The sequence below is a fragment of the Odocoileus virginianus genome, chromosome 24, assembly GCF_023699985.2.
Source record: "Odocoileus virginianus isolate 20LAN1187 ecotype Illinois chromosome 24, Ovbor_1.2, whole genome shotgun sequence".
Lineage (NCBI taxonomy): Eukaryota > Metazoa > Chordata > Mammalia > Artiodactyla > Cervidae > Odocoileus > Odocoileus virginianus.
The window spans coordinates 52057165-52083655 of NC_069697.1; the positions used below are offsets into that span (position 1 = coordinate 52057165).

Sequence of the window (26491 nt, forward strand, 5' to 3'; positions counted from 1 at the left end):
TTCAGCTTCAGTGCTAGAGAAAGGCATGGTGATGAATTTTCTTTCAGAAATCAAAATTGAAGGGTCTTTTAAGAAAATTATAGGCCAAAATCAAGATCTTTCTCCAAACAGATTTTATTCCCAACCCAAAATACACACACACTCACACCATTTGTTCGGGGAGAGTTTTCAGAGGACTTCATGAACCCCACCAGGCAAGGTCCCTTTCCTTCCCTGCATGCTGCCCGTCCCAACCTTCTGCACCTCTTTCACAACACCTCTCTCTGCGGTCAGAGTTCAGGGCGATGCATGCGCCTGTGCCCTGCCTACAGTTCTCAACAGTGCCAGCCTTGTTCAGCTGCAGAATCAGACCTGTCACCGTCAAAATTAAAAGCAGAAAGCCCCCATTCTCTAAGTTGGAGCCTCTGCTGGAGTCAGGGGATGGGGAAGCAGAGCCCACTCTTAGACTGCCCACCCGAGGTCAGGTTCTGCGAACTGGGGCTCTGGGCCTTACGGCTGTCAGACACGTTTCCAACAGACCTGCTGCTGCTTTATGATCTAATCCATTCTAGCAAATCAGTCAAACCCGAGGCAGGAGTCGTGGGAACCTTCAATTTAAAGCCAGTCTCTCAGAAGCACAGGTAACAACCTGGGCTTGCGATTGGCATCTGAGGTGGGGGGAGTCTTGTGGGATGAACCTTGGATCTATGGAATCTGACACTACTTCTGGGGGCATGCATGTTCAGTCACGTCTTTGCAACGCTATGGACTGTAGCCCACCAGGCTCCTCTGTCCATGGGATTCTCCAGGCAAGAATACTAGACTGGTTGCCATGCCCTCTTCCAGGGCATCTTCCCGACCAAGGGATCAAACCTGTCTCCTGAAGCTGGGTAGATAGTATCAGGGCTGAGTTGAATTGTAATTCACACAGCTGGTGTCCAAAGAACTGGTTTGGAGGTGTGGGTAAACACATCCCTCCCTCACACTGGGATCGGTATAAAATCCTTCAGCACCCTTTCACAACTCTCTCCTCTCTTGGCTCCTATGAAATCACCATCTCCTAGCTCTCCCACCTCTATTTCTATTTGTTCTCCTTGTCCTTCTCTGGCTTCTCTTCCTCCACCCAATTTGTAAAGTCAGTATCTTTAAGGGTTCTATTCAGGCCCTTCTTCTCTTCTCAATGCACACACCCTCCTTGTATGGGGACCTCAGTCATCATCAACTTCAACCTGATCTACATTCTAATGACTTTGTAAGTCTCTGCCTTCAGTCAAGATCTCTCCTGACATCTAGCTCCTCATATCCAACTGCCTGCTTGGCATCTTTCACTTGAATTCATTCATTCATTCCATAAATATAGAGTTCCTACTATGTGCTAGGTCCAGTGCTATTTACTGGAGCTAATGTTGTTGCTTTTGTTTAGTCACTAAGTCGCGTCTGGCTCTTTGCAACGCCATGGACTGTAGCCGGCCAGGCTCCTCTGTCCATGGGAGTTCCCAGGCAAGAATACTTGATTCTCCAGGGGATCTTCCCAACCCAGGGATCAAACCCACATTTCCTGCACTGGCAGGCAGATTCTTTACCACTGAGCCAGCAGGGAAGCCTCTGGAGCTAATAGAGGAGAGTAATTTGGCATGATAATCGAAATCTTAGAACTTATCATTTTAGTAGGAAAATAGACATTAAACATACATTCCTACAAATAAATATCTGATCCTCCTCATTTTCATGTTATTTCCTATCCCTACATGTATTCAACAGATACTCAACAAATTTAATGATTGCCCACTAGAAGCTAAACATCTCCCTTCCAACCAGCTGCCCAATCTTGAAACCTGGGGGATCATCCTAGACCCATCCCTCATCCCCTACATCCAATCAACATTAATTCTTCGTAATATTTTTTGCCACTTATGTCCACCCAATCACATCCATCTCTACTGCCTTAGTTCAGGGCACAGTATTTGTGCTCTGGATCCAACAACAGTTTCTGGGGATGGTGCTGCCTCTGGTTGCTCTTTCCCCTTCCATCTGCCCTTTACAGGGCTCCAGAGGTTATTAGAACACACTGGTTCCTAATTGGGAAAGGAGTACATCAAGGCTGTATTTTGTCACCCTGTTTACTGAATTTATATGCAGAGTACATCATGTGAAATCCCGGGCTGGGGAAGCACAAGCTGGAATCAAGATTGCTCGGAGAAATATCAATACCTCAGATATGCAGATGACACCACCCTTATGGCAGAAAGCGAAGGAGAACTAAAGAGCCTCTTGATGAAAGCAAAAGATGAGAGTGAAAAAGTTGGCTTAAAGCTCAACATTCAGAAAACTAAGATCATGGTATTTGGTCCCATCACTTCATGGCAAGTAGATGGGAAAAAATGTAAAGAGTGACAGACTTTATTTTTCTGGGCTCCAAAATCACTGCAGATGATGACTGCAGTCTACTGCAGCCATGAAATTAAAAGACGCTTGCTCCTTGGAAGAAAAGTTATGACCAACCTAGATAGCATATTAAAAAGCAGAGAGAGACATTACTTTGCCAACAAAAGTTCATCTAGTCAAAGCTATGGTTTTTCCAGTAGTCATGTGTGGATGTGAGAGTTGGACTATAAAGAAAGCTGAGTGCCAAAGAATTGATGCTTTTGAACTATGGTGTTGGAGAGTCCCTTGGACTGCAAGGAGATCCAACCAGTCCACCCTGAAGGAGATCAGTCCTGAATATTCATTGGAAGGACTGATGCTGAAGCTGAAACTCCAGTATTTGGCTACCTGATACAAAGAACTGACTCATTTGAAAAGACTCTGATGTTGGGAAAGATTGAAGGCGGGAGGAGAAGAGGACGACAGAGGATAAGATGGTTGGATGGCATCACTGACTCAATGGACATGAGTTTGAGTAGGCTCCAGGAGTTGGTGATGGACAGGGAAGCCTGGCATGCTGCAGTCCATGGAATCACAAAGAGTCAGATACTACTGAGCAACTGAACTGAACTGAGAGGTTCTTTCTTTCTTTTTTTAAATTTTATTTATTTATGTTCTGCCGCCCTGGGTCTTCATTGCTTTGTGCAGGTTTTCTCTGGTTGCAGCAAGCAGGGGCTACTGTTCGTTGTGGCGTGTGGGCATCTCATTGCGATGATGTCTCTTGTTGTGGTTCATGGGCCCTAGAGTGCACAGGATTCAATAGTCGTACCGTTCAGGCTTAGTTGCTCCGTGGCATGTGGAATCTTCTCAAACCAGGGATCTAACCCTGTACCCTGCATTGGCAGGCAGATTCTTACCCACTGCACCATCACAGAAGTCCCCAGAGTTTATTTCTAAAAATAGCAGTTCTGATTAAGTTTCTTCCCTGCTTAAAAGCCTTCCAAGAGTCCCCACAGTCTTCAGACAAATACAGATTCCTGGGGAGGAACAAACTTTGATGTTGTGTTTTGATTTCAATCTGCCATCCCTTATTTTAAGCAGTCTGCAAGGAGGAAGCTCAATCCAAAATGTATATAACTTTATAATTAACAAGAAATCTATTCAGTAGGTGCATTGGCAGGTTACTCGTCAAAAATCTTGTGGGTTTGCTATTGTACAGAACATGAAGCTCTGCTCAGTCTTGTGTGCCTGCCTGGATGGGAGGTGGGTTTGGGGGAGAATGGATACGTGTATATGAATGGCTGAGTCCCGTCACTGTTCACCTAAGCTATCACAACATTGTTAATTGGCTATACTCCAATACAAAATGTTTTTGGTGTTAAAAAAAATAAAATTAAAAAAAAATTTTTTTTTAATATTGTGGGTTCATGTACAGCTTAAGTGAAAAAATTCAATTTCATATATTATATCCATCAAATAGGTTAAAAAACGATTGCAAAGTCCTATAACACGTTTTATCAGCTTTGAAGTCGTCATTTGCTTTGTGGTTAAAGAAATCATTCCTCTGAGATTTAAATAAAACTTTGTCATTAAAATAAATGAGGGTGCTCTTTATTACTTTCTTTAGTTGATGACAAGTAATAAAAGTTGTCATAAATTGAAGTATGGTCTTGGCTCCACCTAGACAGTCTCCCCTGGTTTATGATGCTCTTTTGTGAACATAACAGATTTTATCTTCTCTTACTTTATTGAGGAGGAAAATAACTAGCACAGGGTAATTCAAATTTTCAACTTGTTTCAACAGTGTTACTCATTCCCAAGGCTTCTCCTCGAATACAGATATGATCAATATTTCATTTTCATTTTAACCAAAACTGAATTAAAATGGACAAATGACTTTTATTTCCACACTGTTTAGCTGGGCACACAATGCTCTGGTCATCACTGGCCCCTTGGCCTCATCTCTTACTGGGCTTTCCTTGAATGAGTTCTGACCATGTGGAATGGTCACAGGCAGTTTCCTGGGAACACCAAGCGATTTAAGCTTTGGAGCCCTTCCTTCCTGCACCAATCTTGCCCAGGTCTTTAAAAAAAAAAAGCAATACTGACACCAATAGACAACTGGGTTAAAAATTCATCTATAACATTTTATTATCCTTTTCGATTTGTATCAATTGCCCCTATTAGACTATAACTTTCCTGGAAGAAAAAACCAAGTCATTTTTCTCCCCAGAGCCTAGCTAAATGTCCAGCAAAATTTTTATTAACTGCACGATAAATGAATTAGTTGAAAAATGAGTGGATGAACCATATCTTTCCCAAACAAGATCATCTTTTACATCCAGAATAACAATAAGAGCTGGACTGAAAGTCCATGACGTAGGTGTCCAAGTCTCCAAAGAACCGGAAGAGAGTGATGGAGGGCTGACAGATTACCCAGAGAGGTTGACAGGAGACATGAGCAGTAAATGCAGAGATGGCAGACACTGTAAGACTGGAAGGACAAAGGGGTTTGCAAGTACAAGGATGAAAACACAAGGGGAAACCAACTGAACGGCAATACCGCCTCCCAGTGGCCCTCCGGATAAAGATCTCTATATCAAAGCACTTCCTCAAAACAACTTTCTCCCTTTGAGTGGTTCTGGGCTATGAACTTGTGCCAGGCACCTCTTAGCTTATCTCATTTAACCCTCACAACAACCCCCTGTAGACAAATAGCTTGCAGCATAGGAGTTAATCTCACAGACTACGGAGCCAGGATGTCTGCTTCTCTCACTTACTAGCTTTGTGACTGGGACATATTAGAGCTCGGCATATGTATCCACCCGAATAGCAGAAAGCGAAGAGGAACTAAAGAGCCTCTTGATGAAGGTGAAAGAGGAGAGTGAAAAACCTGGCTGAAAACTCAACATTCAAAAAACTAAGATCATGGCATTTGGTACATCACTTCATGGCAAATAGATGGGGAAACAACGGAAACAGTGACAGACTTTATTTTCTTGGGGTCCAAAATCTCTGCAGATGGTGACTGCAGCCATGAAATTAAAAGACACTTGCTCCTTGGAAGAAAAGCTATGACAAACTTGGTCAGCATATTAAAAAGCAGAGTCATTACTTGCCAAAAAAGGTCTGTCTAATCAAAGCTATGGTTTTTCCAGTAGCCATGTATGGATGTGAGAGCTGGACCATAAAGAAGGTTGAGCACCAAAGAACTGATGCTTTCAAACTGGTGCTGGAGAAGACTCTTGAGAGTCCCTTGGACTGCAAGGAGATCAAACCAGTCAGTCCTAAAGGAAATCAACCCTGAATTCATTGGAAGGACTGATGCTGAAGCTGAAGCTCCAATACTTTGGCCACCTGATGGCAAGAGCTGACTCATTGGAAAAGACCCTGATGTTGGGAAAGATTGATGGCAGGAGGAGGAGACGACAGAGGATGAGATGGCTGGATGGCACCACCGCCACGATGGCCATGAGCTTGAGCAAACTCTGGGAGATGGTGAAGGACATGGAACTTGGCAGTGCTGCAATCCATTGGGTCGCAATGAGTCGAACACGACTGAGCGACTGAACAACAACCGTATGCTCCAGGGCTCATCTTCCGCAGTAAATCGCCCAGGAATGGGCGTGGTCTTCCCCGTCCCACCTGTGCAGGGAACCTAGCGAAGAAGTCAATGGGCAGAGACCACAGGAGCAGCGCCCTCGACCAGAAAGTGAACGGGAAAGTCGCTCAATCGAGTTCGACTCTTTGCGACCCCGTAGACTATAGCCTGCCAGGCCCCTCTGTCCATGGAATTCTCCAGGCCAGAGAACCAGAGTGGGTAGTCAATTCCCTTCTCCTGGGCATCTTCCCAACCCAGGGATGGAGACCAGGTCTCCCTCATTGCAGGCAGATTCTTTACAGGCTGAGCCACCAGGGAAGCCCAAGAATAATGGAGTGGGTAGCCTATTCCTTCTCCAGAGGATCTTCCCGACCCAGGAATCGAACCCGCCGTCTCCTGCATTGCAGGCGGATTCTTTATCAGCTGAGCTACCATGGAAGCCGAGTCGGTCAGAAGCGGCCTCGCCTAGGCCAGCCTCCAAATAGGAACTACAATTCCCAGCGGCCCCTGCGGACGGCGGGCCGTGGCCACGATGCGCCTGCGCAGTGGCGCAGGCTCGCCCTATGTGGTTCCCGCCAATTCTTGCGGTAGCCCTCCCACGGTTGAATTCTGCGTTCCATGGAGGCGTTTGACCCTGCCGAGCTGCCCGAGCTGCTTAAGCTTTATTACCGAAGGCTCTTTCCCTACGGCCAATACTATCGCTGGCTCAACTATGGCGGAGGTGATGGAGGCAGGGAGGGGGTGGTGGTGTGTCTGCAAAGGCGTGTGAGGAGGCTCCGGGAGGGCACCTCGGAATGACAGTGTGAAGCGCCTCCTGGGCGCCAGGCGTTGTCGTGCGTTATCTCGAGCGCTCTCCGTCGCCTCTGGGGGTGAGTGGGCCGAGAGAGGATGTAATGACCAGCCTCCGCCGAGCACTGGCAGGTGTGCGCTAAGTCGCTCGGTCATGTTGATTTCTGCGACCCTGCGAACTGTAGCTCACCAGCTCCTCTGTCCATGAGACTTTCCGGCCCAAACGATCGGACTCACTTTCCGTTTGGTCTTTACCTGCAACCACGGGGCGGGGGGGTGGGGGGGGACTACAGGGTCATAGCATGAAGCTGCAAAGTCGTGATCTGCTCAGGGACAGAGGGGCATCTCCTAAAAGAGGAGGGGTACTTAACTCTTCCCACTTGGATTTATTAGTGCCCACCAAGGAGAGAGAGGTGGTATTACATATTGAAAATATTTCTGCATCTTTATCCTCATCTTTGTAAACCCCTTCAAATTAGGAACTAGCTCTTGTCTTTTTTTTTTAACATGCATCATAGTGTTGAACACAGAGGACACATTAAAAATATCTTCTCATTGGTTAATGTTTTAATGCTCTGAGCTGGATAAAGTACCAAATTAACTTTAAGGTGTACATTTATTTTGCAGTGATAAAGAATTACTTTCAGCACCGTGAATTTTCGTTCACATTGAAAGATGATATTTACATTCGCTACCAATCCTTCAACAACCAAAGTGAGCTGGAAAAGGAGATGCAGAAAATGAATCCATACAAGATTGATATTGGCGCAGTATATTCCCACAGAGTAAGAAATCGGTTTTTTATGTAGTTTGTTGTTTTTTAAACCAAGAAAGGGTTGGTGCCCCTAGCATTTTGAGATAAATTTGTAGTGTTTATTTTATTTGAAGAGCCACACTTCAACCATTTTTGCAAGGAAGTTGTAAAGTAAAAAAAAATTTTTCAATGTCCTTTGATACTTTACTGACTGGAAATCATTTGGAAATGGATTGGCTATATTCACTGTAGGACAAAAAAAACTTTCAGCCAATATCTGGCTAAAAGACTAAATGAGTGGCTGATTCATGTCAATGTATGACAAAACCCACTGCAATGTTATGAAGTAATTAGCCTCCAACTAATAAAAATAAATGAAAAAAAACAAACAAAAAAGACTAAATGAGGTCCATTAAAAAAGAAATTAAAAAAAAAAAAGACTAGATGAGGGACTTTCCTGGTGGTACAGTGGATGCAGGGGACTTGGATTCTGTCCCTGGTCCAGGAAGATCCCACATACTGTGGAGCAACTAAGCGTGTGTGCCACAGCCACAAGCCTGGGCTCTAGATTCTGGGAGCTGCAGCCGAAGCCCAGGCGCCCTAGAGCCCACGCTCCTGAGCAGGGGAAGCCACTCCAAGGAGAACCCCGCGTTCCGAAGCTAGAGAAAGCCCATGCAGCACAATCAAAACAAACAGATGAAAAGACATTTTTAAAGACTAAATGAAGGAGTCAGCATGGGTGAACACAGAGGATGCTGGGGAGAATCATTCCTGATTCCTCTATTTCCCTCACACCTGTCTGTTTCACTCGGTGATCTCTTTAGCTCTACCACAGTAATATCTGCTAACCGCTGCTACTAGTGCTGCTGCCATCATCATCACCTCTTACCTGAACTACTGTAGAAACTTCTAACGCTTTGCTCCTATAGACTCTAGACTGTATTCTCAACACAGCAGCCAAAAGGATGCTTTTAAAACAAGTAGGATCATCTTGATTCATCTGCTCAAACCATTCTGCAGCGGCTTCTCATTTCACCCAGAGGTCGAGCCCCTCTCTCCCTCACTCACTCCAATCTTGTCACACCGGCCTGTGCTCCATCAGTTTCCACTGCCTAGAACCCATTTCCCGAAGCATCTTTTTGGTTCATTTTTCTCACCTCCTTCAAGTCCTTACTCAAAGAGGCCTGTAGCCTGCCTTTCCTCCTACCCTCTCGCCTTACTGATACATGCTAAGTGCCTAGAATACTGCCGGGCAGAGAGAGTACATCATAAGTGTCTGTGAAATGAATGAACATAATTGCCCAAAATTGCCCTTCTTCCTGTCCTTCCTACACACAGGTAGGGAAAAGATACACATAGAATAATAGCTTTTGTATGGAGCCTTTTCTTAATGTTGTATGACTTGTTTTTCATATCATTCTTCATTATTCTTTTTTAAAAGGAGAACTTAGATAATTTGGCCTAGGCTACATAATTTCTAAATGAGGGAGATAGGACCTGAATCCAGGTTTTCTGACTCTAAATCCCAAAGGAAAGGGAGAGGAGGTAAGAAAAGGAAGGCAGGGAAAATACTTTGGAGCAGGTTACTCCTCTTTTAGGGATGGAGATTAAAACAAGTCTCTATAGAAGAGCCAAGGTTCACTCTACTCCTTCTTCCTAGCACAGAAGGGGGAAAAGGTGTCATTTCTTAAACTGGGCCAAGACAAGCATCTATATATCATCTTGGTGTGTTTTTATTGGTTAAATATGCACGTAGTTTATAAAAATCAACTACTATCAATTAAGTGGTTTTTTTTTTTTTTGGTCTACTACTTTTGCCCCTATTTTCTGTTCCCAAGAGGCAACCTTTTTTTTTTTTTTTTCTTGGCTGTGCTGGGTCTTAGCTGAGGCACAAGGAACCTTCAGTCTTCATTGCACCATATGGAATCTTTAGCTGTGGCATGTGGGATCTAGTTCCCTGACCAGGGATTGAATCCCAGGCCCCCTTGTATTGGAAGTGCAGAGTCTTAGCCACTGGACCACCAGGGAAGTCTGTATTCCTACTTTTTGTTTTCATTTTCTCTGCTTTCTGGGGAATTTCCTCAGAGGTTTTCATTTCTGCTATTATGTTTTCATTTCCAAGAACCTTTTTTTCCTAACATATCTTGTACTCTTTTCATTGATATATCTTATCTTGAAGATATCAATGACAGTTTTTTACATTTTCTTCTGTTATACAGGCTGTTTTCTCTACAGTTACATTTTTTTTCTGTTTTTCCACTGTTACCAGAGGTTTTCCTCATATATCTGGTAATTTCTTGCTTGCGGCTTATATTTAAGAATAGAGTACCAGAGAGCTGATGGGAAGCTCTGTATGCGTGGCTGAGATTTCTTTACTACAGGGTGATCTGACTGGGCCATTTTATTGTGGGAAGCTCTGATGTCAGTTTCTCTAGGTCTTTGTTAGAATGAAAACTCCCGTTGATCACTGATCTGTTCCTAGAGCCTCATAACCATGCCTGACACACCTGGTCGGTCTTGAGAGAGGAATCTTCCTGTCTCCTAACTGGGGTGGCAGTGGGAAGGTACAGAGGAGAGCTAGGTCTCAACATTCCACAGGTAGATGTCTAATCAATCCCCTGAATATCTGCACAGTACAGCCTTTTTTCAGCTGCGCCCACTCTCCCCTTCTCAGTCCAGGGACCCTCTGCTTTATGCTCTCCAGGTGTCTGCGCCAAGGAAATGGAAGCACAGTCACCTAGCTCCACAGAGTAGGTTTAGCACTAACTGCTTTGTAAATAGATTTGTAATCAATCCTGCTGTTTTTAATCTCAGCTCCAGAGATACCTGTTGTCACCTATTCCTAAGATTTGGGGATTCTGAGATGTAAATTGGGTTTCTTCTTGTTCTTTACTGAGAGCTGAAGACTCAGCTTTTTTAATCTCCTTATAAAAATTGTGGTGGTATTGTCTCCTCTCTGGTTCTTTTTAAAAAGACTTATACCTATCTTTAAAAATAAAAAATTATTTTTGTGCAGGTTTAGAGGAAGCCAAATAAGTTTTTGCATTCAGTCTGCTTTCTTTACCAGATAGTCCATAGCCTCAAAGGAAATTACTTAGAGCTTAAGCCAGACTGACTTGGGAGATCTTTTTGAATTATTGAAAATTTTTAAACACGTTTTTGTTACTTAAATGCCAATAGCAATTAAAGGTCCTTAAAATATCTTGCAGTAGGCTACTAATTATTTGTATGGACCTTTTCTTATCAGAAACCTAAAAATGCTTTATTATGATTTCTATTGATCAACAAATGTTTATTACACAATGTCATATGTCAATTATATCTCAGTTGGATTATAAGAAAACAAATACTTATGGTAAAACATTTATCAAGCCTTGTTTTCAGTAGATGAAAGTTACACTGTCATCATTTCTGGTTGTATAGGATGAAATCAGTGAGCTTCTTTTCTGTCAGTCACTGACAGACTTGGCATTAGATGGTTTCTCTCCTTCTCTTTGGCCCCTTTTTCTTTATAGATAGGAAATAAGCATGTCTGACAGTGTGGTGGCTCTTATAGAAACTGATTGATATTTTGTCCCTTTAGCCCAATCAGCACAATACAGTGAAGCTGGGAGCTTTCCAGGCTCAGGAAAAAGAGCTGGTGTTTGACATTGACATGACAGACTATGACGACGTGAGGAGATGTTGCAGGTGGGTTCCGCATGCTTTGCTAGTAGGATGGGTGATATCACTGACAGTGAGTAATGATCATTCTGCCCCAGTTCTGCAGACATATGCTCCAAGTGCTGGACCCTCATGACAATGGCCATACGTATCATCGACCGAGCGCTGAAAGGCAAGTATTAGCAGTATCTCAATGGGGTCACATGCAAGAATCTTTTTTTCTTCTGAATATTAATCTGTCTACACCATTTTATAATCAATTCTCATAAATTTCTGACATGTTTCTTTGAAATATATCATGGGAAAATAAAAGATTAAAGTTGTAGTTAAAACTTTGATAAAGCTATTGATCAAATCATGTAATTTTTTTCCCAATTCACTCATCTGTTGAGTAACTCTTGCATGCCCGTTACTGTCCTAAGTGAGGGAACTATGAAAGATAACAATTCTTACCTCGAGTAAGTTATGCAGTCTAAAGAGGAAACCAGAAAATTCAGGATTACGTATGTGTTACTATGCACAGGGTGCCGTGGGGGTAGAGAACAGCAGGAGTGCATACAGGGATGGGAAGATGTTAGATCAGAAAAGGCTTCCTGGAAGAGGTGATGGTAAGGATGACAGTGATAACGGCTAACTTATATAAGAGGCTTATTATGTACCAGGCACTGTTCCAAACACTTTAAATTTGTTACCTCTTTTAATATTCTTAGACTGGGTCTTTAGAGAGAAACCGCAATTGGTCAGGGAGAGAAATAGAAGTACTGGGGCATGAAGAAATTCTTAGCAGAGTGATCAGGGTGAGTAAAGGACTGAAGGCAAGAGCCCAGGGAGCGTGGGAAACTACAAATGATGTGCAGTTGACCCTTGAACAACATGGGTGTGAACAGCACAAGTCTACTTAGACAGATTTTTTTCAGTAGTAAATACTGTAATACTGTATGCCTCATAGTTGGTTAAATCTGCAAATGTGGAGCCACAAATATAGAGTCACTGCTGATACAGAGGAACTCGTCCAGATAGATAGATAGATAGATAGATAGACAGACACACACACACACACATATGTATATACACATACACATCCAGCTTACTTATTTGTTGGCTGCACTGGGTCCTCATCACTAGGCGTGGGCTTTCTCCAGCTGACAAGGAGGGCTGTTTCCCGTTACGGTGCGCAGGCTTTTACCGCAGAGCACAGGCTTCGTAGCTGTGGCACACAGGCTTAGTTGCCCCCACGGCATGTGGGATTTCCCCTGACCCAGGATCAAATTTGTGTCCCCTGCATTGGCAGGCAGATTCTTAACCACTGGACCACCCAGGAGGTTCAAGGAACTGTTTCTATGGAGGGCCAACCATAAGTTTTATATGGATTTTCTAGTGGGAGGGTCGGCATCCCAGTTTGTTCAAGGATCAACTGTAGTATAGTTAAGATGAGTACAGATAAGAGGTAAAAAAAAAATCAAGCTAGAGAAATATGCAAGAAATTTACAAATTTATTTTAAAACCGATTATTTCTTCCCTCCTCAGAGGACTTTGGATTTAAACATCGTCTCTGGGTGTATTCTGGGAGGAGAGGTGTTCATTGTTGGGTCTGTGATGAGTCAGTGAGAAAGCTGTCCTCTGCAGTGCGCTCTGCGGTAGTTGAATATTTGAGTCTGGTAAAGGTAAGGTCTTCTTAATGATAGTTTACATTTCTTCGTTAGCTAGACATTACCCAGCCTTGTATGCTTAGTAACAAAAGCAAACTATCTTTTAAGCATCCATAGTTCAGAGTAAATGATTTTACCAGTAGATCAGTTAAAATCAAAGTAGTTACATTTTTTAAGATATCTCATATTTTGCTCTAAGTATCCTCCTTTTTGGCAAAAGGAAGTTTAGTTTACTTTTCTGGTCCAAGTATGTCAAGTAAAGTTAACCAAGAAAATTACAGGTATTGAGACTGTATAAAATGGCATGCAAGATTCTATACTTTGACAGAATTTAATCAGTATCTTTAGAACACGTTAAAGAAAATTTTGATTTATTTCATTTATGTTATATAATATACATGAAGTTTTTTTCATTTGTTTGTTTTTGATGGTTTGTTTTTCAGGGTGGTCAAGATGTTAAAAAGAAAGTCCACCTAAGTGAAAAAATTCACCCTTTTGTCAGGTCTGTTGGGGAAGACTCCCTGAAGTTTAAGTTGTGTCTGATTTACCTGTATGTGCTTTTAGAATTACCTTATCAATTTTCTGCACCAGGGTAGCATTTTACAACAGTAATAGCCAGAATTATTTAATTTCCTATTTTGTACATTCCAGTATTCTTGATAGGTGTTTCACAAATGTTCTTACTGGTCTTCACAACAACCTCATTAGATACATGATGGTTATCTCCACTTATAGAGGAGAGAAGTGAGATTTGGAGAGATTGTATAATTTGTTTGGCTTTATGCAAGTAATTATTAAAATCAGGACACATGTCCTTGTCTGCTTGATTCCAAAGACCATACCCTTTCCATTGAATTCACTACTTCTCTAGGATAATGGAAAGAGCATTGCATTAGAAGAATCCGTACTCTGCCACTTTAATATGACCTTGATAAAATATTAGAGACTCTGTTTCTCATCAGAACGGGGAGAACAGTGTCTACTCCATCTACCTCAGAGTTGCAGCAGAGATTAAGTGAGTAGGAGGTCCCTGGCAGTCCCGTGGTTAAGGCTTTCTGCCTCCACCGCAGGGGTCATGGGTTCAGTCCCCGACTGGGGAACTAAGATCCTGCGTGCTGCATGCTGCACAGTCAAAAAAATGATAATAATAAATAAAATAAAAGCTAGTAACCTAACATATAAATATATATACATAAAACAGTAGATGCAAAGTCTATTTTCAAAACGCAAAGCATGTTGTAAGTGTTGAGATGCTAAAGCAAGCAATTCAGAATAGAAACTGTAGATTGTATCCGACATCCTACTACTGATGTATTATTACATTGTCCTGACTTGGTTGCTTTCTGCCCTTGTTACATGTCTATGATGCTATTAACCTTCTAAATTGTGGGATTTAAGAAGTAAACATTTCTTGAATATCTAGTCTAAGCCAAATACTTTGCTAGGTTCTTTCCCCTTAGAATGTTTCATTTAACTCTCATAACCCTGTGAAGAGGTATAATTCCCATTTTATCTGATTAAGTTCTAGAAATTCAGTGAAAATAAGTACTAGCCTCCCTAGTGAACAAAAGCCATGTGCCATATATGTCACTAATAGTGTTGGGACTTTGTTATTATTGTTCCTACAGAAAATCTATAAACATAATAAAAAAATACTTTGAACAATATGCCTTAGTTGATCAAGATATTCTTGAGAATAAAGAAAGCTGGGATAAAATTTTAGCCCTTGTTCCTGAAAATATCCTTTCCCAAGACCATTTCTATGTGAGCTACTTGTACTGACCTATATTATAAATTTGTTCTACCTGCATGTTCTCATGTACTTACATAGTTTTAATCTTTTTTACACAATACACCTCCTGTATTTCTGCATTTTTTTTTTTAATCTCTAGTCTGGAATACAATAAGAAGTGAGGCTGTTTTGTAAATAAATTTCCTCATTTTGGAAGTTGATCCTCCTATAATTCGTGACTACTTAACAGATGCAAAATCATCATCAAAATATATACAGATCACAGACCGTTTCACCTTAAAACTTACAGCTATTTTGGCATTCATTCTGTCGTACCTAATACAGTTTAACAGGAATTTTTCAAAGGTTTTGTGTTTAATATCTGTATTTTAGGAAACAATAATTACTTTTTGTGTAATCTCTATATATCCTTGTGGGGACACACATTGAAAGTAAGTTGTTCACTGATGACCCTAAACGAGTGTGTTCCTTAACGGCCCGTCACCAGTGCGTGATGAGCTCCAACAAGGCTTCCAGAGGCACAGCAACTCACTTCAGCGTTGGGAGAATTTGAAGAACATCATCAACAAATATCAGGTATATTCCATTGAAATCTGTATTACAAATACAATAATGCAATTCTTAATTGAATTCTCATTTTTTCGCTTACTAAGTTAGAGATGGTTGAAGATCATTTTTTCACCACCTTAAATCTTCAAAAGTTCCTGCTGATCCTCATGCTGGACTTGCATCTGTTTTTAGAAAAACAACAAAAATGACAAATGTGGACCCTGGCTTGAGTGGGAGATCATGCTCCAGTATTGTTTTCCACGACTGGATATCAATGTTAGCAAAGGAATCAATCATTTACTGAAGAGCCCTTTTAGTGTTCATCCTAAAACAGGTACTATGTAAAAAAAAGTAAGAAAAACAAAAGAAAAATCAAAGTTATTTTTTGTTATAGAAAGCCTGTCACTGGATGTGAATGTCTGAAATAGTAAACCTCGAAGAATTGTTCTGTCAGCTAATATCTGAATTAACTTATTTTTCTCTTGTCAGTCAGTAGCTATTCAATGAGTTTCCACTATGTAAATAATTTTCAGTTGGGTTTCTAAGTAGAGTTGGAGAGGAACTTAAAACATAGAACAACAGCACATATTGTACAGATGAGAAAACAGTGGCTCGAGAGGTTAAAGGGATTTGTCCACAGTCTTAAAACAAATTTTGGGGAATTCCCTGGTGATCCAGGGAGATTAGGACTCGGCACTTTCACTCATGGGGACCAGGTTCTATTGCCATTTGGGGAACTAAGATCCCATAGGCCTCGTAGTATGGCCAAAAATTAAAAAATTATGTCAGAACTGATAACAGAGTTCAACTCTTAAGACTTAAAGTCCCGTGCTTTGTAGAAATAGAATCACAGATGTAGAGGACAAACTCCTGGTTCCCAAGGTGGAAGCAGGGGTGGGATGAATTGGGAGACTGGGGTTGACATATACACACTGCTATGTAAGTGAATAATGGGGGCCTGTGTGTAGCTCAGGAACCTGTCAGTTCCCTGTGGCAACTTAAATGGGAAGGAAATCTTGAAAGGGGGCATGTGTGTATACATAGAACTGATTCATTTTGCTGTACGGCAGAAGTGAACAACACTGTAAGGCAGCTATACTCCAATTAAAAAAGAAGTTCCGTGCTCTTTCCACCATGCTTCCTCCCTCGCGTCTTTTTCAGTAGATTTAGCTTTCTTCTTTCACTTTTCTGGATAAGATTTGATGGACTAAAACTGACTTTACAATAAGTATGATAGTAGATATATTGGCATAAACTTTGCTCCATCCAACTAGAGGACACAATTGGAAGTATCTAGTTGTCCTTTTTAGTGTCAGCAATTCAACTCTGCCACTTGCTGTGGGAAGTTAAGCAAACTACCCTTGGTTTTAGCATCTGTACAGTGGAGATACCTCAGTGGTTTATGATGAAGATCTAAAAGGTAAAATGCTTAGAAAGTGTCTGTCACATATTCAATACTCCCAAGTGGCCTGGTTTTCTTCAATAGTCTGCAGTGACTCTGTAGTGTATAGATTTATATAGCCCCTTTCCTGATCTGCCAATTATGTGTTTTTAGTTTGGTAATAAGCTTAATGTTTCTTAATACTTATCTTAATATTCTAAAGCTTCAGTGAGTATTCCTCTTATTTAATATTCAAGATTTGAGTAACAAATTATATTCACTTGTAAGTATACATTTTTATTATATCTTTTTCCCATTAAATGGCTATAGTCTTTTCACTCTGCCTTCCACCTGTAACTCCCAATTCCCTTAATTATTTTGTTAGTCACCTGCCATTCTTTAAATTCATTATCTCATTTTTCAGATATGAGTTTTATGTCATGTCCCAGTGGTGGATTTTGTAAAAGGGTAATATGTCATTTTTATTATTTCCAAAGATGCTCAACACATAGGTGTCTGTTTTGATTTCAGCAAATTAATCAAAGTAATGAAGTAAACTACTTCCATCTGTTTTGTGTTCCATCTTCAGGACTCACTAAATTTGAGATTGTTCCGTACTTAAATATTGGAGGATATAGGGAAGAGGAAAACAGAAATCAAAATAGATATAAGAGCAACTAGGTAATAGCTCAACAGTCTTTCACATCCATTTTTTTTTTGGTGTTTTTAGAGAGATAAAAGGCACAAATGTGAAAGTACTTTTCTAAGACCCAATTTTATTGTATTTATGTATTTTTTGAAACTTTTTGGCCACATGGCATGTGGGATCTTAGTTCCCCAGTCAGGAATAGAATCATATCCCCTGCATTGGAAGTGTGGCGTCTTAACCATTGGACCTCCAGGGAAGTCCTGAAAGTACTTTTAATTTATATTTCTAAATAAATATTCTTAACAGATTACTGTAACCCTCTTTCTAAGTGTTAAAGTTTTAGCCAAAAATAACTCACAGGACACAACCTATAATTATTTGTATTGTACAATATTCAGTTTATAATTTTTTGTTTCTCATAGGTCGCATTTCTGTGCCTATTGACTTACAGAAAGTGGATCAGTTTGATCCATTTACTGTTCCAACCATAAGGTATGTTCCAGATCACTGATCACTCCTTTTTTGTTTGTGACTATTGTAAATGTGAAGTGAAGTAGATTAGATCCCTTCTGGTGAGGCAGCTTCTCTGAGGCTGTTTGATGGTGCCCTTCCAGAAGAGCATTTCCTAGTGAGTTCTACAGAACACAAGTTTTTCAGCTACTATTATGTAAAAAAAAAAAAAAAGTTCAAATAAGTTTGAGAAATGTTGACTTAAGCAAAATTTCCTAGTCTTTAATATGCTAACATGCATGGAAAACTCCAGAAAGAGAGTATGATGTTTAGAATATCCCAAATTCATGTGGCCGCATTTTTTTCACAGAAAATCTTGTGAGATTCATGTGCTTTCATACACTGGGTAATGTTGACCAAGAATCAACTTTAAAATTTTCTTCTATTATTTGTAGTTCCATTTGCCATGAATTGGATGTTATTTCTACTAAAGAAGAAAAAGAGAAGGGAGCTGAATCTGATATTAAACCCAGAACCAGAGGTAGGTTAGTACATTGAAGTCTCACTTTAACATAGTCTTTTTATATTGACATCTTTCTGTGACTCCAGTAATTAATTTGCCTTGTATTCAGACCAGAATGGATAATTGTTTATCCTGAAACCAGCTCAGTAGCAAATAATATGATCAGATTTTTCCCTCCTTCATCAGTTGCCCAAATGGTGCTGTGGAATCCAATGTTGAGTCAACAAATACTCATAAAGTAACATTTAATGCCAGGATCTATACTGAAAGATTAAATTGTCAATTGATTGTGTGCAGTGTTTTGTTATGTACTTTTTGTATCCAGATGAGTGTTATGTTAAATATATGTCTAAACTGTAACAGAATTGTATATCCAAGAATTTAAAGGAGCTAGGAATATAAAACTGCCTGTTGCTGCTGCTAAGTCACTTCAGTCGTGTCCGACTCTGTGTGACCCCACAGACGGCAGCCCACCAGGCTCCCCCGTCCCTGGGATTCTCCAGGCAAGAACACTGGAGTGGGTGCCATTGCCTTCTTTGAAAGCTGCCTGTTAGTGACAGTCAGGTCTTAGACCAGCAGCCCGAGAGGCACCATGGCAGCAGCTCAGCAGTGCTCTCTATGTTGGAGATGCCCCGCACGGCCCAGATGGCAGTCACGAGACTTTTCACGTGACTTTTGGAGATGCCCCGCACGGCCCAGATGGCAGTCACGAGACTTTTCACGTGACTTTTGGAGATGCCCCGCACGGCCCAGATGGCAGTCACGAGACTTTTCACGTGACTTTTGGAGATGCCCCGCACGGCCCAGATGGCAGTCACGAGACTTTTCACGTGACTTTTGGAGATGCCCCGCACGGCCCAGATGGCAGTCATGAGACTTTTCACGTGACTTTTGGAGATGCCCCGCACGCCCAAATGGCAATCACGAGACTTTTCACGTGACTTTTGGAGATGCCCCGCACGCCCAAATGGCAATCACGAGACTTTTCACGTGACTTTTGGAGATGCCCCGCACGGCCCAGATGGCAGTCACGAGACTTTTCACGTGACTTTTGGGAACTTGAAATGTGAGAAACTGAATTTTTAGCTTCATACAATTTAAATAGCCTCATGTGACTCATAATTACTGTAATGGGCAGAACAGATCTCTGATTGATCTTTTTAGTCAAATGTTGCTACCTTTCTTTCAGAATCCAAGCTCAAATGTCACTTCGTATATTTTAGCTCTAACATAAACAAGGTACATTCCTCCATCAGTATTTATAGAATGATTACAAGCATTCTGTTTAAAATAATGGACAAAAGTCTCTAACAAATAAACTGGATAATAATAAACTGAAAAGAAAAAGAACTCAGGGAAAATAAACAATGCAAGGAACAGAGGAAACCTTTTTTTTTTTTTTTTTTTTAGCTTTTATTTATTTTTTTCCCCATTTATTTTATCAGTTGGAGGCTAATTACTTTACAGTATTGTAGTGGGTTTTATCATACATTGACATAAATCAGCCATGGATTTACATGTATTCCCCATCCCGATCCCCCCTCCCACCTCCCTCTCTACCTGATCCCTCTGGGTCTTCCCAGTGCACCAGGCCCGAGCACTTGTCTCATGCATCCGACCTGGGCTGGTGATCTGTTTCACCCTAGATAATATACATGTTTCAATGCTGATCTCTCAAAACACCCCACCTTCGCCTTCTCCCACAGAGTCCAAAAGTCTGTTCTGTACATCTGTGTCTCTTTTTCTGTTTTGCATATAAGGTTATCATTACCATCTTTCTAAATTCCATATATATGTGTTAGTATACTGTAATGGTCTTTATCCTTCTGGCTTACTTCACTCTGTATAATGGGCTCCAGTTTCATCCATCTCATTAGAACTGATTCAAATGAATTCTTTTTAACAGCTGAGTAATATTCCATGGTGTGTATGTACCACAGCTTCCTTATCCATTCGTCTGCTGATGGGCATCTAGGTTGCTTCCATGTCCTGGCTATTATAAACAGTGCTGCGGTGAACATTGGGGTGCACGTGTCTCTTTCAGATCTGGTTTCCTCGGTGTGTATGCCCAGAAGTGGGATTGCTGGGTCATATGGCAGTTCTATTTCCAGCTTTTTAAGAAATCTCCACACTGTTCTCCATAGCGGCTGTACTAGTTTGCATTCCCACCAACAGTGTAAGAAGGTTCCCTTTTCTCCACACCCTCTCCAGCATTTATTGCTTGTAGACTTTTGGATAGCAGCCATCCTGACTGGCGTGTAGTGGTACCTCATTGTGGTTTTGATTTGCATTTCTCTGATAATGAGTGATGTTGAGCATCTTTTCATGCGTTTGTTAGCCATCTGTATGTCTTAAAACTGATATCCTCAGAGATTAAGAGAAGACAGTGTACCCATGAAGCAAGACCAGAATGCTATGGGAAAAAAAAACATTCGTAATAAGAAAGAGGTCTTAGAAATCAAAAACATAATCGTTAGAATAAAACTTTCACTGGAAGGGCTGGAAAAGAAAAGAAGAGATTTCCTAGAAAGTAGTAGAAAAAAGACAATTTAGTTATGTTTTTTAAGGAGGAAAAAGATAAAGAGAATTAAAGACTGATTCAGGAGGTCTAATATCTGACAGAAAAAGAACAAATAAAACAGGGAGGGAAAAAATTGTCAAAATTATATATGAAAACATCCCAGAAATGAGCCCTTTGTTGAAAGGGCTCAGCATAATGAGAATGATATGCCTACACCAAGGCACATCATTTTGAAATTTAACACTGAGAATTAAGAGACGATCTTAAGAGCTTTCAGACCCCCTTCCAACAGTCCCTCCCCACAAAAAAGCCATGGACCTAGGAAGAATGACCTTAAATTTCTAAGTAAAAATGGAAGTATTCATTTTTAGAAATAAGTGCTAGAAAAGAAAAAAGTAGTTGCCATTCAAGAAGATGGAAAGGTTAGAATTAGGGCAGGGAGCTGCTATTTTTTTCCACATAAACCTGTTAGTACTGTTTTTTTAATGAATTACTTTTAACACAACTTTTTAAATTTAATAGTATCTCTTTGTGGACATCTTTTTACTTTGTTCAGAGGCTTTAAAGAAGCAAGTTTTGGCTCCCTATAAGGAGAAGCTTTATAATAAATATGTGTTCAGAAATGAACTGCACTTTCAAGTATTCATAAAGGCTATTAGCCATGAGTAAGGCAGGGATGCTTTAGATGAGGTTGGAGGCTGGCATAGGTGATATTTAAGTTCCTTATTAATTTTTAATAAGTTCCTTTTTTAATTTCTATGATTCTAAACTTTTATCCATTTTCATATTAGTACCATCTGCTCCTTCCCTTCTACTTCCCAAATACTGGTATGTTCCCTACCCTCCTCGCTGACTATCTAATTAGATCTTTTTTCTAAGACCCAGTTCATAGCTACCTCAGTCACCTTTGATTGGTCAGTTCTTTGGACACAAAATTATCCGTATGCCTGTTTGGCCTTTAATTATATATTGTCTTCTGTTACTCCTCTATAGGAGTTGTTTTTCCAATTCATTTAAAAGCTTCTTGAAGGAATTCCCTGATGGTCCAGGGGTTAGGATTCCATACCTCCACTGCAAGAGCCCGGGTTCCATTCCTGGTCAGGGAACTAAGATCCTGCAAGCTTCTCAGAGTGGCCTAAATAAATAAATAAATACTTTAAAACATAAAAATTTCTTGAGATGACATAGTATGTATGGATTATACTTTTTTATAACTTAGCATAGTACTCAATATATAATTATGGCATGTGGGATCTTAGTTGACTGACCAGGGATGGAACCCCACCCTGCAGAGGAAGTGTGGGGTCTTAACCACTGGACCTCCAGAGAAGTCCCTGGTTCCTTTTCTTTTTTTCTCTTTAAATTCTTTTTAGTAAACTATTATGAGTATTCTTAATTCCATGCAGATAAAACCCAAATCTCATGTTGATCTCAATTAGATTTTTCCCTTCCTTTGGGTATTAATTATAGATTGTATAATTAAATGGATGACTAAGATTCTATATTCAAAGTTTTATATACATTTTTAAGACATTTACAAATCAGAGAATACCTATACTTAATGCATGTGACTATAAACTTCTGATTGTTTCCAGAAGGTATGGCCCTCACTTCACATTTTCAGTGTTTTGATCTATTGGTAAAACTATTTATTATTGAAGCCACAATTTCCAAAGAAAGGAGTGTTTGGTGGGACTTTATACATAGCAGTAGATGATGTTGGTCTAATACCAGAAAGCCTGACTACTAGAGTAGTTATATACATATGGTTTGGATATTTTAGAGCAGCATTGTCTATTAATACATTAGCCATATGTATTAATGTGACTAGTATAACTAAAGAACAGGGTTTTGTTTTGTTTTGTTTTTTTAATTCTAATTAATTTAAGCTTAAAAACTGATAACTGATTCAATTATTGGAAAACTTTAAAGCATGTTAGAAAAATTAGTCATATGAGCTTGCTTTTTTACCTACATATATTATAATTTAAATCTAGATCAAGTATTTCCAATGATATGATAATATAGTATCTGACAATAAGTTGAGTTATACTTTAAGTACAAAATACTAGATTTCAAAGACTTAGTATGAAAGAATGTAAAATATTTCAGTCTTTAATGGCAACCCACTCCAGTATTCTTGCCTGGAAAATCCCATGGATAGAGGAGCCTGGTAGGCTACAGTCCACTGGGTTGCAAAAGTCAGACAGAACTGAGCGACTTCACTCACTTTTTATCATATGTTGAAATATTTTAGATATAATGGTTTAAAAAAATATACTATTAAAATTAATTTTGCCTTTTTAATGTGGCTACAAGAATGCTTTAAATTATACATTTCTCATTATTTTCTATTGGACAGCACCATTGTATAGAATTTTTACAAGAGACTAAAAGTTATACTTTCATGTTATACTTGCTGCCAAAATGCTAATTATAACTCATGGTCTTCATAATTTAGATTATAAGAAGACCAGTCTAGCTCCTTTTGTAAAAGTTTTCGAGCAGTTTCTTGAAAACCTGGATAAATCCCGAAAAGGAGAACTTCTCAAGAAGAGTGGTAAGATTCTATTTCTCTTATAGCTATTTTGATCTTAGTATGGGCAGTTTAAAACATCTAGCGAGTGAACAATTTTTAGAGCTCTAATCTTTGCCCTCTCAAGAAAAGTTACTAGTTTATCTTACCATCTTTAGTGTTTTGAAAACTGAGGTCCCTTAATTCAATTCAGCACATACTTATTTAACACTTTCTATATGTCAGGTTCTATGAGAAAAATAAAAATGAATTATACAAGGATGAATTCCACACCATGGCTCCCTGCTCTTAGGGAGTACTAACTGATGCCAAAAAGAGTATCAAATGCTGAAAAAGCAAGAGGTCTCATCTGACTGAGAGAACCTGGGGAGATTTTATATGAAAAGAATGGCATTTAACTCTATTCAGTGAGCTACTGCATGAATTCTAGTCCCCAGTGCCAATATATCATGCCTTGAGGTATGAGTAGGAATTCCACAAACAGAGATTTGATGAGATAAAGATACAGGAGTGGAGAAAGGAGACAGATTGCTCATTCTCGAAGGAACAGCAGAAACAAAGGCATAGACGAAGGAAAGCATGAAGTCACTCTAGAGGCCATCAAGTCGTATAGCTTATTTGGAAAAAGATGCATCAGGAAGTGATGAGATAGAAATTCAAAGAAGCCACAGTGTAGATTGCCTTGAATTCCAGTCTTGGGAGTTTGAGTTTAATTCACATGAACAGGGAAGCAATTAAAGCTTTTTGAGGAAGGGAGTGCCATGATTTGTAGTTGTATCTAGAAAGATAAATCTACTAGCAGTATCTGGGGAGAAACAGGGAATAGATTGAGCTATTAGTATTAGGACAAATAGAGCTGGAGATCTCCAAAAAGTGCAGATACTAGAGCCATCCTTGAAACTTTTGGAAGTAATGATGTTTTTTGGAAGCTGAAAGATCTAAGTATAAGTGTCACAGAAGCCAAGCAAGAGGAAAGTTTCAATGAGCTTACCAAGTTCTTTGACTAGGAGACACCCAAGCATATGTGCAAGGCAAAAGGAAAAAAATCAGTAGTGAGTATTCAAGAGATTGATGAATACCATAGAGAATCGGCAATGTTATAGAAATACAAGCCCCCTTTCCACTTCATTTTTTAATAAAATGTGTGATGATTAAATAGTAGTGCTTTACTCATAGTAGACAGTCAAAATACATGCTTGTTGAATGAACAGTGATGACTCTGAACTTAGAAAGCCTCATTGAGCTGCCATTCCAATGGGGCATATTAAGTCCTTTGTATTCTCGTTCTGTACTAACTCAGCCTATAATGTGGGCTTCAGCAAATGTGAAATGTGAAAGCAAATCTTTATGCATGATGTGAATTTAATGGAAGCATTAAGCAAATCAGAATGTGAAATAAATGAGCTTTGTTTTCCTTTACTATCCTTGATAAAAATCTATTCTATTTTAGATTTACAAAAAGACTTCTGAAGATAACAAACAACTCCTTTTATATGAATATGGATTATCTTCTACCTTCATCCAAGAATCAAATACTTCAAGAGCCATTTAATAAACATAGCAGAACTGTGTATGTGTCTTAATGCTCAAAGCAAAATTTCCTTTTCTTGAGAAATAATTATGCTGAAAAGATTCGGGAAACCACCAAAGGAGAATGTTCAGATTCCTGGAAGGAGCAATACTGGGAGGATATAAGTGAATGCAGATTAATCTGTAAAATTTAATATTATAAGATTATATAAGCTAAGATTACTGATACAGGTACTAACTTCTAGTAGTTGCCATATATAGAAGTAAGTGAGTAGTAATATGACCAAGACTTTAATGTCAGCTCACCAGATCCAACCTCCATATTTCTAGGTGTATGAGGGTTTTGTTCTTAATTAACACTTGAGTTAATTATACCTGGAGCGTGTATTCAGTAACTTCCTCCTTTTGTTTACTGATATTTTTATTGGTCAGGCCACACCCCACTCCCTGTCTTTTAAAAAATAACTTTACTTCAAAAGATATGACTTAATACTGTTACAATATTAAAGTCTAATAGAGTATTTTTTATAACTGTTGGCAATTGTAGCTCCTAACTTCTTCCCTCAGAGAATAATTTTCTAAGCAATTTAGAAAAAATAAACCACTTCACCAGCATAAACTTTTTATTCTTGTCAAAACACTTGGACTTTGTATATCTCCAGAGACTTAAATTTAATTTTAAAGGTTTCATTTCTTCCATATTTGATTTCAAGTGATAGATTCTGAAATGTCAGATTTCTTTTGCCTGGTTTTACAGCCAGTCTAAAAACAAAACAGTCATTCTGGTTTACATTGTCTTTTGAGAAACATTGAGAAGCAGGCTTTCAGGCTGGTGCTTTCCATGGGGTATGAAAATTTTCCTTTCTTCGCATTACCTATAACATTGTTTTCACCATAGCCACAGTCTTTTTTTTTTGTCTTTTGTCTTTTGACTTATATAAAACAGATTGTGTAATACAGTCAACACACTGAAATGGCTTGCATTTCTTTCTCTTTTCTAATTTTTTAAGAAAAAAATTAAAGACTATTGTGTAAAATTCCTCTGTTGAACTTCTGTTTGCTACCATATTGTTCAGTCTTTTTGGAAAACAGTGACTGGTCAATTAAAACTCCTGAATACAAAATTACTAAAGACAAGTTAGTCCATCTTAAGTACTCAGAATGAGAGGAGAAGAACTGGGTGGGATTACCTGTTCAACAAAAGATGTTTAGCATTAAAGCAATATGTCTAGCATTAAAGCATTTTAACGCTTTAATATTAGAGTCCTTGATAAAAGCTGGTATAACAACCAATAAACTAAATTACAGAATATATTGTGCTTGTATATAACAATGTCTGGTTCTTGAAAATAGCAGAAACATGCTGAAAGACAATTGACTTCTGTAACTCTGATTTGCCAACTCATCCATGTATGAAAATTGTAGAAACAAAGGGCCAGTTAAAGGCCCAGTTTATAAAGAAACCCAAAGACAGTACATCCTTCCTTAGCTAACGATTAACAATTATAAGTCAGTGGGCTTGCTGGGAAAGAAAGGGGCGTAGTCAGAATGTTTTACGTATCTAAGGCCACAGTTGGCTATTATGGGCCCTTCTGACGGTAAATGGAATGCACTGAAAGCCTCCCAGATCACTACTAAGCAGAAATTCTATCAAAAATTTTAATAGTAACAATAAATTAGCTTACATTACCTTCCTAACAATCCTATGAAGTAATCCTAACCACTATAGTAAAATGGTGAAATTTTAAAGTAGCTTTTAGAGCATTTAAAATATTCACTGCTTATCTTAAAAGTGTTAGG

At 39.5% G+C, this 26491-nt stretch overlaps 1 protein-coding gene and 1 long non-coding RNA gene across 4 annotated transcripts; both read left to right on the forward strand.

Moving 5' to 3' along the window:
* Positions 1-332: 332 nt before the first annotated feature.
* On the forward strand, positions 333-3942 carry LOC139030938 (uncharacterized). The gene is made up of 2 exons (XR_011483386.1): positions 333-620; positions 2119-3942. It is a non-coding gene; the product is annotated as an uncharacterized lncRNA (long non-coding RNA).
* A 2530-nt stretch (positions 3943-6472) lies between these two features.
* Positions 6473-25728, forward strand: PRIM1 (DNA primase subunit 1). 3 transcript variants are annotated; one of them, XM_020884170.2, is made up of 13 exons: positions 6473-6665; positions 7361-7518; positions 11071-11177; positions 11249-11322; positions 12678-12814; positions 13243-13301; positions 14428-14537; positions 15037-15128; positions 15294-15435; positions 17554-17623; positions 18037-18122; positions 23087-23185; positions 24612-25728. In XM_020884170.2, the coding sequence occupies exons 1-13, from the start codon at positions 6563-6565 to the stop codon at positions 24629-24631; spliced, it is 1257 nt and encodes a 418-aa protein (XP_020739829.2). In that variant the 5' UTR covers positions 6473-6562; the 3' UTR covers positions 24632-25728. The 3 variants fall into 3 exon arrangements, with proteins under 3 accessions (XP_020739829.2, XP_020739831.2, XP_020739830.2); XM_020884172.2 differs by lacking the exon at positions 6473-6665 and adding an exon at positions 6710-6813; XM_020884171.2 differs by lacking the exon at positions 6473-6665 and adding an exon at positions 6715-6865.
* The last annotated feature ends 763 nt before the right edge of the window (positions 25729-26491 follow it).

What these genes read in the sequence shown, in the direction of transcription:
- PRIM1 (XM_020884170.2), top strand. Translation starts at nt 6,563, where the DNA reads ATGGAGGCGTTTGACCCTGCCGAGCTGCCCGAGCTGCTTAAGCTTTAT. An exon ending in AATATTTGAGTCTGGTAAAG is followed by an intron (nt 12,815 to 13,242) that starts GTAAGGTCTTCT and finishes TTTGTTTTTCAG; the next exon opens with GGTGGTCAAGATGTTAAAAA. An exon ending in ACATCATCAACAAATATCAG is followed by an intron (nt 15,129 to 15,293) that starts GTATATTCCATT and finishes ATCTGTTTTTAG; the next exon opens with AAAAACAACAAAAATGACAA.